The sequence below is a fragment of the Nannospalax galili genome, unplaced genomic scaffold (genome assembly GCF_000622305.1).
Source record: "Nannospalax galili isolate Female #2095 unplaced genomic scaffold, S.galili_v1.0 scaffold1050, whole genome shotgun sequence".
Classification (NCBI taxonomy): domain Eukaryota; kingdom Metazoa; phylum Chordata; class Mammalia; order Rodentia; family Spalacidae; genus Nannospalax; species Nannospalax galili.
The window spans coordinates 63,975-78,051 of NW_008329037.1; the positions used below are offsets into that span (position 1 = coordinate 63,975).

The 14,077-nt window shown below is 42.0% G+C and overlaps 1 protein-coding gene across 4 annotated transcripts in view; it reads left to right on the top strand.

Moving 5' to 3' along the window:
* The window catches only part of Mlh1 (mutL homolog 1), a 51,210-nt gene that overhangs the window by 36,230 nt on the left and 903 nt on the right, over positions 1–14,077 (top strand). For 3 of the 4 annotated variants that reach the window (XM_008830422.3, XM_017797442.2, XM_029562160.1), the window contains 6 exons: positions 569–717; positions 4,348–4,456; positions 8,340–8,403; positions 11,574–11,738; positions 12,216–12,308; positions 12,583–12,696. In XM_008830422.3, coding sequence (XP_008828644.1) covers positions 569–717; positions 4,348–4,456; positions 8,340–8,403; positions 11,574–11,738; positions 12,216–12,308; positions 12,583–12,696 — 694 coding nt within the window. The remainder of the gene's footprint in view (positions 1–568; positions 718–4,347; positions 4,457–8,339; positions 8,404–11,573; positions 11,739–12,215; positions 12,309–12,582; positions 12,697–14,077) is intronic. The other variant, XM_017797445.2, reaches the window with a different exon arrangement.

Consider the following 14,077-nt stretch of genomic DNA (forward strand, 5'->3'; position numbering starts at 1 on the left):
AGCTCACTTCTGGCCTCTGCAGGCTGTCCTTACATGGAGGCAAAACACTCATACACATACAATAAAAATATACAATAAAATAAAAATTCAAAAATCTTCTGTTGCTCTTTGACTTTTCCACTAGAACATAAGCATCAAGAGATGTGTTCACTGCTATATGTAGTTGGTGCCTATCAGTGTCTAGAGGAGTGAGTCATGAAGGAAGGAAGGAAGGAAGGAAGGAAGGAAGGAAGGAAGGAAGGAAGCAAGCAAGCAAGCAAGCAAGCAAGCAAGCAAGCAAGCAAGCAAGCAAGCAAGCAAGCAAGCAAGCTAGCTTGACAAGTTCAGTTTACTTGGGACCTGACTCTAAATCCTGGTTGCGTGCAGTTGTGGGCTGGCTATTGGGACCTGAGGGTTGTTGGATAAGCAGTGCAGTGTGGAACAGACAACTGCTGGCCTGCTGCAGCACAGCTGTGTGGAAGTGGCACTGGCACAGACAAGCTGCTCTCCTCCCAAGTGCAACACATAGAGCTTCGCCAAGTTAAAAAAATAAAGATGATAATGAGCTGTCAGTTCTTTCTCTTTGCAGAAAGAGACACTGGGAAGACTCTGACGTAGAAATGGTGGAAAATGATTCCCGGAAGGAAATGACGGCTGCTTGTTACCCACGGAGAAGGATCATTAACCTTACCAGTGTTTTGTGTCTCCAGGAAGAAATTAATGAGCGGGGACATGAGAGTACGTAAGTGATAAGGTCTGTGTGGCAGTTCCCAGGTTAGAAATGCAGAAAGCAGTCCTATTGTGGGGTAGGCACTGCTGTGTGCTGTTTTCCCTTACACAGACATCACCTAGAAGGCAGGTTTTAAAAGGGAGAAGGGGGCAATGAGCTGTTGGCTTCATCTAGTTAGAACTGGTATTACTAAATCAAAGGGTTCAGGTAAAGCAGTCATTGTACTAATTTCTACTTTGCTTCTTTTCTAGCTAAAAGCAACATAATGAATGATCAGCAAAGTTCTTTCCCTGTCAAGTGTGGTGTGCTATTGCTGAAAGCTTACAGGTTATGGAGATGGCTTGAGCTCAGACCCTAGACTACCATTTCTGCTGTGTGAGCTGACACTAGGGACTTAGGCTTTCTATGCCTGAGAAAGTGAGATTCATTTTACCCTGAAAGATCACTGTGTTGAGTAGAAAGAACTATAAATGACACTTGTTAAAAAGGCAGTGAATATTTTTCGATCCTGAACACTAGTAAATCTCTTTTATCCTCAAAAATAGGTTTTTGGGACTACTTGGATATAGAACATCCATCCTGGTCCCTATTATTACAAAACTGAGTTAAAGGTTTTAGAAGTTAAACTGGGGATGGAGTCAGGCATTAGAAGTGCAGCAATGATTGGCCCTCAGCCATCCTGGCCATACCTTATGAGTCACTAATGCTCCAGCTATAGACTCTTTGTGCAGGGTTCCTGGTGTCAGCTCTGTATGAGTCTATGTAATTTGCCTGTGACCTTTCCAGTTTTCATCTGTCATGTATTTATTCAAATTTCAAAGGCCTGTGAGTTGGCTCAATAGGTAAAGGTACTTGCCACCAAGTTTGACAGCCTGAGTGCAATTCTTGAGACCCACGTGGTGGAAGGAGAAAACTGACTCCCCGAAAGTTGTCCTCTGACCTCCACATGTGTGCTGCGACAAGTGCATGCCACACATGTACACATACATATACATGAAAACAAATAAGTAAATGTCATAAAATAATTATTATTATAGAACATATAGATAATTAGTCATTTTGTTTGTTTTGAGACAGGGTCTAACTCTGTAGTTCAGGCTCCATGTGTAGCCCAAGTTGGCCTTGAATTCTTGGTCCTCCTGCTTCTGCCTCCTAGGTGTTCGGATAGCAGGCATGTGCCACTATACTGTCCTCCTGGATTAAGCTTGGAAAGCATTGAGTAGCTCAGTAGCAAGTCAGTATCATCTGCACTAATCCTTAACCTAAATAGCTGCTCTGAGTCAGTGGCCACAGACTTTCCTGTCCTGCTCACCATTTGTCTGAGCCAATGTAGGAAGACCTAAATCTGCTTTTCCTTTATTCGTCTCTTTTTTTTTTAAGCGCTCTGGCCCTGTTTATATGTGGTGAAAGATGCAGAGAGTGTCTCCACACTCAAGCAGGGCAGAAACTTCCTGCGACTGAGCAGTTGCCAGTTGGCTTCTGATTTCTCTTTCCATGAAATTGTGCTGTAGTTGCTCTTTCTCTCATCACTTTTCAAGCTGTGAACTCTTGAAGCAATTTAAAGTAGGAAAGGTGGGCTGCTGCTGGATTGTCTAGCAGTCCTCACAGTAGTGATAGACAAGCTCCTCAGACTTGGAGGTTATTAGAGATCATTTCAGTAATTTTTTAAAGATTATGATATATTCTTACTCCTTTTAAATTTATTTTTATTTTATGTGTATGAGTGTTTTGCCTGCCTGTGTATAAATGTACCACTTTCATGCAATGCCCTCAGGCCAGAAGAGGGCGTTGGATTCCCTGGAACTGGAGTTACAGACATTGCTAGCCACCATGTGGGTGCTGGGAACAGAACTGGGTTCTCTGCAAGTGCTCTTAACCACTGAATCTACTTTCCAGCCTCAGTAATATTTTTAATATTATCAGACTGTGCAGTGAAAGGTGAAAACCACATTATATCAAGAGTGGTCAAGTTTGCTGAGGCCAAGATGATGAATCTAAGTAGTCTAACGTTGTATATTCATACATGCTGTCTCAATTCTCAAATAGTCTTATAAGAGAATCAGAGCTCGGCTTCCATCTCCTATTTTAAAGATGAGGAAACAGAAGAGAAAACAGATTGGTTGGAATATCTGAACAGTCTAGAATAGACCCTGGCATAGCAGCACATGCATTTAGTCCCAGTCACTGTGGAGACTGAGGCAGGAGGCTCACTTCAGGTCAGGAGTTCCAGGCCAGCCTGGGCAACACAGTAAGACTTAAACTCTGAAACAAAATAAAAACAAAAACACAGCAAAGAAAAAGAACAACCTGGCTCAGTGAGTTGGTACGGGCAGTGGCCTTTGTGGGAAGAGTTAATTAGTATTTAAATGCCTTGGTCTTTGGGGAACAGTCTTTTGCGGTCAGATGTACACACTTTTAACCTAAGTCATCCCGGGAAACTGTTGTACACGAAATAGTTGTGCAAGCGTTTGTCAAGCATTTTCTTCATAGAGTTCACTGTGCTGTACTTGGGGCGACAGGTGAAGTGTGGCTGTGACTGTGGCCTTTAAGGCTGTCATGGTGTTATCCACAGATTGTTTAGTAAACAACTGACTGCTCTATCAGGTAGGATGAAAGAGGCTCTGTGGAGAAGTGCTGGTCAACAGTGCTCCAGATGACATCTCCTGAGAGGGATGGAAGGAAGCCTTGGTCACACGCAACAGCAGAGGAATCAGGGAATGGGGGCTTCTGCTTCAAGGCCCAGAGGACTGGGTCCTTCCTTCGGGACCCTTTCTTAGCTTTAGCTTTGCTTACTGCTGCTGAGAAAGTTATCAAGACTCAATTGACAAATATCAAGACCTCAGTTTTGAAATAGGGTATATGGTTTAGCTTTTATGTAACAGAAGGATTTGTTCCATTTTGGTCTTTGTAGAATGGGAGAGAAACACATAAGAGAAACCCTTATAGAGCTGGAGAGCATTTAGGATGGGATAAAATGCAGGCCCTTTAAGCTCTGGGGAGGCTGTGAAAGGCCCCATGCTGTGAGTTGGCATTGGGTCTGTTCTCTTTTGACTGGGTTGCACTTCAGTAGCTGTTGGTGGTCAGAGAAGGCCATGAACATTCTATTCTGCTTGAAGAACTCTGGCCCCATTTCAGGGGATTACACTGTTCTTTCCTCCAGTGCCTTATTATTCAAGATTATTTGATGTTCTCCAGCTTTTAAAATAATCATTTCCACCTACACAGAACATCCTGTAGAGACGCTGAGTTTCCAGTGGGAACAGTGGGGAGCACGTATTCTATATTTGAACAAATAAACCTCTTTTTAAGGAGTGTGTGTAATTGCAGAACTTATGTAACAATGGAAATGTATTTGTGGTGTCCCAAGCTTAAGGAAAAGGTGCATCAAAACTATGACATCGAGGCTCACTGCTGCACCCAGTCCTTTGTTTTTTTTTTCCAGTTCCTCATCTGCCACCTTCGGCATTTCCTTTTTTTCTTTAAAAATAATTTTGGGAAGAAAATAATGATTTAGGGGCCTGGAGGTTTTGGCTGAGTGGTAGCTTTGCTTGGTTGTGTCTCGTTCTTATGCCTGGGACTTTAGGTGTGAAAAGTGTTTAGTAGGAGTCCATTCTTACTTTGTTTTTTTGTTTTTCTAGCTCTCCGGGAGATGCTCCGAAACCATTCCTTTGTGGGCTGTGTGAATCCTCAGTGGGCCTTAGCACAGCACCAGACCAAGCTATACCTTCTTAACACTACCAAACTTAGGTAAATTTGTTTGAAAGCTGCAGAACCACCAGAATATTGGTCCCTAGGGAGAGACACAGGTGCTGGGAGGCCAGGTGAGGACTGGAAAGGATATCTAGGCTTGAGAGTTACAGATCGGGGCTCAAATCCAGGTTCAACCATTTTCCATTTACACGACTAGAAACTTCTTTCCTAAACTATCTCTCATATTTCTAAGCTGTAGATTAGAATAGTACTGCTAAGTTTGATCAGTATTCTGTAGGGATAAAGAATAACTTAAAAAGCCTTGTCCTTGGCTCAGTAACTCAGTAAACAAGGCTGAGTAAACTTTGTTGAGGGCTCAGTGCCATTAGAGACCTAGTATCTCTTGTGTGCAACAGGGTAGAGGGGAGGCAAGAGAAGGAAGACCCAGTGCCTTTCTCCTAGATTTGGGGATGTAGCAAAGGCTTATATTAACCACCATATTCAGCATGGGAAAAGTGACCCTAGTAGTGCCATTCGCTTTCTTCATAGCTGGTGACATTTCTGTTGTTTCCAGGGACCTTGATGAGTCTCAAGTCTAAAACCTATATTAAGTATGTCTCAAACAGGTAGTACATATGGGAAGATGCTGCCACCGTGTATCCCCTGCACAGTGCGAATCTACTCTGGGATCTTTCTGTAAGCCCTGCGGTGGCCTCAGAATGTTTCTCGGTCTTGTAAGTGGTGCAGATACTGCACACTGCTTGAATATGGCAGACGAGCTAAAAACCCATTTGCCATTTTAATCTAGAAACAGCCCCAATCCAAAAGCTCACCCTTGGCACATACATCTCCTCGGGTGTTCAAAAACTATTCTTCCTAGGTTTGGACACCTTTCTGGTACAGCTCTATAAGTTTCATGGTTTCATTTGTTTAATGTTAGTTACTTTCATCATCATTGACCAAATATATGACAAGAAGCACCTTAAGGGAAGAGAAGTGTATTGGGCTCATTGTCTGAGGAGATGACATCCATTATGGCAGTGGCATGGCAGTGGGAGAGGCTCCTGGCTGCAGCAGCAGGACTGTGAGGGAGCTGGACACATGACCTAAGCAGTGAAGTAGAGAGCTGAGGCCATAACTCTGGTTCTGCCCTTTCAGCCTGCCATCTGGGCCCCATGTGGGAGCATTTCATATTTCGTATTTCATTCAGACCACAACATTGAGCTGCGAGCTGTACTTTGTTGGGTATTTTCCTTCCCTTGGGTTTTCTTTTTTCTTTTTATTTTTTTGTTCTTTTTTTGAGACAGGGTCTCCCCATAGCCCCAGCTGGCCTGGCACTTGCTATGTAGATCAGACTGGCCTCAAACTCACAGAGATCCTCCTGTCTCTGCCTCCCTAGTGCTGGGATTAAAGGCATGTGCCACCATGCCTGGTTTTTCTTTTGAAGCATATCTAAGTGTATGACTTCCAAGTCTCTATAACACAGTTGTGTTCAGGTTTTTTCTTTATTATTTTTGTGTGTGTGAATGTATTGCCTGCATGTAAGTGAGGGCACCTGTGTTGTGCAGTGCTGCAGAGGTCAGAAGAGGGTTTTGGATTCCCCTGGAACTAGAGTTAAGGATGGTTCATAGCCGCCATGTGGGTGCTGGGAATCGAACTTGGGTCCTCTGCAAGAGCAGTCAGTGCTCTTAACCACTGAGCCATCTCTCCAGCCCCTGGGTTTTTTCATCTTAGACACAGAAATCTAGGTCAGCTACACACTGCACCTACACATTGAGCATCCCTAATCTGAAGTCCATACTGCTCCCACATCTCAAGCTTTAAATAACAAAATGATGCCATAAACTAGAAAATTCCATATCATGAAACTTTGTTTTGTGCACAAAATTATTAAAAACATATTACTTTCAGACTGTGTCTATAAAACATATTAAGAATGCTGGGCATGGTGGCGCACACTTTTGATCCTAGCCCTTGGGAGGCAGATCTCTGAGATTGAGGCCAGCCTGGTCCACATAGTGTGTTCCAGGTGGGCTGGGACTAGGGAGACTCTGTCAAAAAAAATAAAAAATAAAGTAAAATAAAAAATACAAATAAAATAGTAAAATTAAAAATTAAAAAATTGTAAGTAAAATTAAAAAATTAAATTAAAAAATAGAATAAGATAAAATAAGGCATAATACAGAGCCAGGAAGATGGCCTGCTCAGTAAGTGCTTGCCATGTAGGCGTGCAGACTTGAGTTCAGTCCCCCAGAACCTACATGCAAAAGCTGAGTGCAGCAGTGCATGTGCGTAACACTAGCATCGGGGTGTCCAGAACAGGAGGATCTCTGCAGCTTGCTGCTGGCCACCCAGCCTAGCTGGGACAGGAAGATCCAGCTTTATCCAAAAAGGAAGCTACTCAACGTCAACCTCTGTCTCCATGTACATGTGCACACATGCATATGCAAAACTACTAAATAATTAATTTTGCATTTAGACTTCGATTTCATATCTAACATCTCATGTATATGCAAATATTTCAAAATCCTAAGCATCCAAAATCCAAAACAGTTCTGGTTCCAAGCACTTTGGATAAGGTGTAACCTAAGCCTAAAATAAGCATCCTTTCTAGTGAGAAGGTGAAAATCACAGACAAAACTGGGTTCCAAGGCTGATACTGAGAGTCGGCTCCTCACTTTGCCACTTTTACTGACTGACATGGAACAAGTCTGTTGCTCACAGGGTGCCTCAGTTTCTCCACTATACTGCTAGTGCACAGCAGATTCTGTTTGATGGATAATGAAGTCTAAGCAAGACCCAATATTGTTCAGCTTAAGAATTGTAAAATAAGTTAGGCATGATGGCATTATAGGCATGTGCTTGGAATGCTCACACTTAGGAGGCTGAGGCAGGAGGATCACAAGTTCAAGGGCATCATAGGCTACATAGTGAATTCTGGGCTATCATGGCCTACATTTCAAGTCCTGGTCTCAGAATACCAACTCCTCAAATATTAAATAAATAAGCAAAGCAAGTAAATATAATTTATTCCAATTTTGCTTTAAATCATTCAGTATTCATTTAATAGCTCCTCTTGGGTTATTGTCAGCCAGTGTCGCACCCTAACCTCAGTATCAGTGCACTTCCAGACATGGGGTGCACAGCTGTGACCCCAGCACTTGGCAGACTTGAGTTTTAGGTTAGCCTGGGCTATATAGGAAGACCTCGGAAAAAATCATTGTAGTATAATTCTGCCTTGCATCCATTTCTGATTATTCAGGAATATTCCTTACCCTCTCCATACATTCCATAAAATGTTTGGGGGGTTTTTTTTGGTCTTTTTGAAACAGGGTCTCCCTGTAGCCCTAGATGGCCGGGAACTCAGTATGTAGATCAGGCTGGCCTTGAGCTCCAGAGATCCACCTGCCTCTGCCTCTGCCTCCCAAGTGCTGGGACTAAAGGCGTGTACCACTACGTCTGGCTACATGCCATATAAATTTTTACAACATAAACTTACTGTTTTGTTTCTATAGTGCTAAGGACTGAATTCAGGCCTTCATAAGCTAAATAAGCACTCTCTTCCATATGATTTTAAATGGTAATGTGCCAAGAGGTGATTTGTAGTATTCTTTGTTAACTGGGTAAAAAGGAAAGCAAACAAAACACTTAAAAATTTTATTACAGAGTGTCAGAAACCTTTATAGCAGCAGAGAGAATGGGACAAGCCAGACATAGTCTTTGTCTCTGAACTTGTCAGTGGGAGCTGGCTGCAAAGTCCTTGGTAGGGCTGATGTTCGGAATCCTAGTGCTCTGAGTAGTAGAGACCTTGTTAGACTGTTAGTCAAGGTCCAGGGCCAGGTAGTCTGTGTCCTGTTCAAGAGTCTTTTCTCCTGTTCTGTGCTGCTTGGTTCTCAAGCATCTCAGCTTCTTCTTAAAGTCATTTCATTTTTATTTTCAGTGAAGAGCTGTTCTACCAGATACTCATTTATGATTTTGCCAATTTTGGTGTTCTCAGGTTGTCGGTAAGTTATTTCCTCCTCATTTGAAACTTCAACTGGTCATTTCTCAAAATAGGAGCGTATACAAGTAAGAAGTAAGTAATATCTTACTTCTCATATATAAATTTTCCTGAGTCTGCTTAGGAGTTTCTCTATGGTATGATCTGCATTTATATGGAAGTGTCTACTTGGAATAAAGTTTTTTTTCTAAATATTTTATTATTTTTATTTTATGTGTATGAGTATATTGCCTGCATGTGTGCAAGTGCACTCATGTCATGCAGTGCCTGAGGCAGTCAGAAGGAGGTGTCATATCCCTGGAACTGGAGTTACAGATGGTTGTTAGCCACCATGTGGGTGCTGGGAATCGAACCTGGGTCCTCTGTAAGGGCAGTCTGTGCTCTTAATCGCTGAGCCATTTCTCTAGCCTGGGATAAAATTTTTTTATAGGTATATAGTTACTTGATAGCCAATTTAAACAAGCAGTTATTATGGAAATTAATAATATATTTACTTGAGAAAACTTGAGACAAAAATATTCTCTAAAATCATGGTCAAAACAGAGAAGGGGGGAATGTTTTGCTTTATTTTTTGGCACTGGAGATCAAACCTAGGGCCTTGTGTATACTAGGCAAGTGCCATTGAATGCACTCTGATCCACTCTACTTACAATTTTAGTCCTTTTATTCCAAGATGTTTTGGGTGCATGATTTGCATTCAGCCTTCTGGAATTTTGATTAGGATTATATTGAATCTGTAGATCACTTTGGGGGGAAAATCTTTTCTTAATCCTTTGTGTATTACTAAGATAGAAATGCACATGGATTCTGTACACAGATGTTGTGTCTTGCAACTTTGCTAAACTCGACTAGTTGTGGTGTTTCTTATCGATTCTACTTTCTACATGGATTGTCCTGTTGTTGAAAATAAAGGAAGCTTTTTTTCTGGATGTGTGGCCTTTCTTTCTCCTGACTGAGTGCACTGCTAGAACTTGTAGTAAGAGGTGGTAAGAATGGAAATCATATTATCCTGATCTCAGGGAAACGTGCTACATGTCATTTGGATTTGGTATGCTGTTGTCTTATGAAGTGGAGGAAATTCCCTTCTCCTTTGTTTGTAGTTTTTATTTAGGAATAGATACTGGGTTTTGTTTTTTTTTGTTTTTGAGACAAGGACTCCCTGTAGCTCCAGCTGGCCTGAACTGGCTATGTAGACCAGGCTGGCCTTTAGAGATCTGCCAACCTCTGCCTCCCAAGTGGTGGAATTAAAGATATGTGCCCCCTACTGATATTGAATTCTTTTAAAGTGTTCTTTCTTCTACTAAGATAATCGTATGACTTTTAATTTTTAGTCTATTACTATATTGAAGTACATTGACTGATTTTCATCTGTTAAACCAGTCTTACAATGCAGGATGAACCCAGCTTGGTTTATATTATCAGATTTCATTTCCTGAAGTTTTATTTATTTTTCTGTTTGTTTGAGACAGGGTCTCCCTGTAGCCCCAGCTGGCCTGGAACTCACTATGTAGACCAGGCTGATCTCCGTCTCACAGAGATCCGCCTGCCTCTGCCTTCTTGGTGCTGCGATTAAAGGTGTGTGCCACCACGCCCAGTTTATTTATAAATTTTTAAACATACATATTTTATTATTTTATGCATATGTGTGTGTATCTGAGTGTATGTATGTGTACTGTATGTGTGCATGTGCCTAAAGAGCCAGAAGGGGGAGTTGGGTCCCCTGGAACTGGAGTTACAGTTGTTAGCCACCATATGCTAAGCCATGCCCTCTGCAAGAGCAACCAGTGCTCTTAACTGTGTGCCATCTCTCTAGCCTCTATTTGTAAATTTTTTTAATGTTCCTCGTTTATTGTTTTTTTATTTGTGTGGTTTGAGTGTCAGGGTAATAGTTGACTTCATAGATAATTTGGTAAGTATTCTCTCCTTTGCCATTTTCAAAAAGATATTTATTCCTTAATGTTTGGAAGAATTCTTGAGTTAAGTCATCTGGAATTAGAGATGTCATGATGGGAAAGTTTTTATTACAGATTCAATTTCTTTACTAGGTATAGAGGGAACTAGTCAGGTTATCTATCTCTTCTTGAGTAAACCTTGTCTGTTTGGTGTGTGTGTGTGTGTGTGTGTGTGTGTGTGTGTGTGTGTGTGTGTGTGTGTGGGCCAGAGGACCACCTTAGATACCATTTCTCAGGAACTATCCACCTTGTCTTTTTGTTGTTGAGTTTTAGTTTTTTGAGACAGACTCTCACTGGGACATGGAGCTTACCGAGTGGATTAAGCTGTCTGGCCAGGGGGCTCCAGCCATCCTATTTCACCTCCTCAGTTGCTGGGATTACAAGTGCACCACCATGCACAGCTTTTTAACAGAGTTTGGAGAGCAAACTCATGTTCTTATGCTTGCAAGGCAAACACTTTACCTACTGAGACATCTCCCCAGCCTTGCTCTTTTCTTCTGGAAACATCCATTTATTCTGTTTTCAAATTTTTTGGCATAAAATTTTTGATAATAGTTCTTGTTAATATTTATAAATTGGTGGATGACACAACTTCTTTTCTAATGTTGGTATTTTTGTTTTTTGTTCTTTTAAGCCTCACTTTTTAACTTGATCCATTTTATTTTCTTCTCAAAGAACTAACTTTTGCCTTCATAAATTTTTCTAATTTTTTTGTTTTCTGTTTCATTGATACCTGCTCTGATTTCTTTTACTTATTTTGGTTTGTCTTCTCTTGTATATTTAAAAGGTAGAAGCCGAGGTGACTGCTCAGAGTTCTGGCACAGGTGTTCAGTGCTGTTTTCCTGAAGCACTACTTCCAACAGATGTTGAGCTACTGTTTTCATTCTTGTTCAGTTCAATCCTCTAATTTCCATTTTGGTTTCTATTTCAACTCATAGGTATTTAGAACTGTATCATTTAGTTTCTATTCTCTTGGAGATTTTTCCAGACATCTGTTACTGATTGCTACTTTGATTCCAGTTTGATCAAAGAACTATGTATAGTGTGTTTACACTTACTGAGACTTGTTTTGTGGCCTAGAATAACAGCTTTTGCTGGTAAATATTCTTTGTGTACTTGAGAAGAATTTGTATTCGCTTGTTCAGAATGTTCTAGAAATGTCACAAAAGTCTGTAGGGCTTGAGCTTCCTACCTGCTCCCTAACATTCTTCCTTCTTCCTAGGAACCAGCTCCAGTCTTTGACCTTGCCATGCTGGCCTTAGACAGTCCTGAGAGTGGCTGGACAGAGGAAGATGGGCCCAAGGAAGGACTTGCGGAATACATTGTGGAGTTTCTGAAGAAGAAGGCGGAGATGCTTGCAGACTATTTCTCTTTGGAAATTGATGAGGTGGGACAGCCATTCACATGCTTTTGTCCTATTCTGTAGATAAGAGTCAGATTCTAGGGCAGGACCAGAAGGCTGGACTCCCTCAGAAGCAGCATGTGACATTCGTGACACTCTGTCCACTCACCATTTGCACTTTGAAGTTATACAGCTACTGTCGTCCATCGTGCTCTCCTGTTCCCAGGATGAAGGACTCAGACGTGAGGGAGAGCCACATCTCAGTCCTTGCAGGTCTTATCTTCCTCTCATCCCTTGTTCTTTGGAGTTTCTGTCTTGGTATGTTCTTTATTGAGCAGATCAAAGAAAAGATTTTGCTGTTGATGACCAAAGGCTCTTTTTAACTGCTTAGCCCCTCTGCTGTCAGTGATACCCTAGAACCTGGTCAGCACAGTGGCAGGTGTGAAGGCACAGCCTGGAGAAGTACTAGAGACATGCAGTGCCATTATTTCTTACCCTCTTTTCTTTGGCCTTTCCAAGCAGGAAGGGAACTTGATTGGATTACCGCTTCTGATCGACAACTATGTGCCCCCTTTGGAGGGATTGCCTATTTTCATCCTTCGACTAGCCACAGAGGTACATACCGGCAGGTGCTAATCAGTGGGGTTTGTGTGTGTGTAGGAGGGAGAGGGTCCATGACCACACCTTCATTTGGAACTGAAAAGATGATATGCAGAATAGCTGAGAGCCTTATCACCCCACTGGCATATTCATCCCAGCAGTACTTAGCAGGTAGAGCAACAGTTTTAATGCCTAAAGAAGTCATGTATCATTTTTCACCTGTGATCTGTTTAGAAATGAAAAGGTTAAAGAATGTACCTGTCTTGAGGTATTGAATTCTTTGGTCCAGGTGAATTGGGATGAAGAAAAGGAGTGCTTTGAAAGCCTCAGTAAAGAATGTGCTGTGTTTTACTCCATTCGGAAACAGTATATATCAGAGGAATCAACCCTCTCAACCCAGCAGGTACTGTAGTAATATATGTTGGCATTTAGGAGGGTTGTGGTAATATATGTTGGCATTTAGGAGGGTTAGGTCCTCACATACTTTGAAGAAATGGGACCAAACCATCTCTGAAATCCTGTAATTTCACTGTATATAGCAAAGTTCAAACACAGCTTTAAAAAGGTGGTGGGGGCAGGGACGACTGGAGAGATGGCTCAGTCATTGACTGCTCTTGCAGAAGATCTGCAGTTCCAGGGAGTCCAACAACCTCTTCTGACCTCCGTGGGCATTGCATGACACAAGTGCACTTACATACATGCAAGCAATACACTCATACACACAGAATTAAAAATGGGCTGGAGAGATGTCTCAGCGGTTAAGAACACTGGCTGTTCTTGCAGAAGACCCGGGTTTGAATCCCAGCATCCACATGGCAGCTAACAACTGTCTGTAACTCCAGTTCCAGGGGATCCAACAGCCTCTTCTGACCTCTGTGGGCATTGCATGATGTGGGTGCACTTACCTACATGCAGGGCAATACACACAGATAAAATAAAAATAATAACATTTTAAAAAGAATTAAAAACAAAACCAAAAAAACCTAGGGACTTGCTACATAAGCCAGGTTGACTTTGAATTTATAATCCTCTTGCCTCAGCCTCCTGAGTGCAGGTATTATAGGCATGTACCAAAATCCCAACTTTTATAATGGTGAGATTTTTTATTTATTTATTTTTTTGAGACAAAGTCTCACCACATAGTGCTGGTTGGCCTGGAATTGACTATGTGGACCAGGCTGGCCTCAACACACAACAATCCACCTGCCTCTGCTTCCTGAGTGCTGGGCTTAAAAGCATGCGCCACTATGCCCGGCAACAATGGTTACCTATTCATGAGTTTTATTTCTCTGCTGGTGTAGAACATAGACTTCCAGAATGATAACAGAAACTGTCAAATATAGACTAGAATGAAGACGTCAGAGAGGAAAAGAACTGTTGGGTTAGACTGTCCTGGGGACTGCAGGTCTCATTGTTAGCACCGAAGCCCAAGTCTTCAAATTCTGGACCGTCTCCACATCTGCCTTAGAGTCTGCCCTACTGTGCATCTAACCACTGTCTTCCCAGGAAGGTCTATCTCCATTATCCTTCTCAAAGACCAACTTGACACAGGAACCTGGTTTTGTAATGCTTCTTTGTCACTTTTTCCAGTCAGGTGACTATTTTCCAATCACATTTCAGAGGAAGGCAGGGAGGGTCAGGAAGGCATTAAAGGATTACCACTGTACTATATTGCCATCTCAGTGACTGAGCAGTCATCCCAAGGTGAACCATGGGCTTGTTTTACTGAGGAGGAAGCTACAGGACAGTTGGCATGCTCAGGGGGTTCCAGAGCCTTCAGGTGG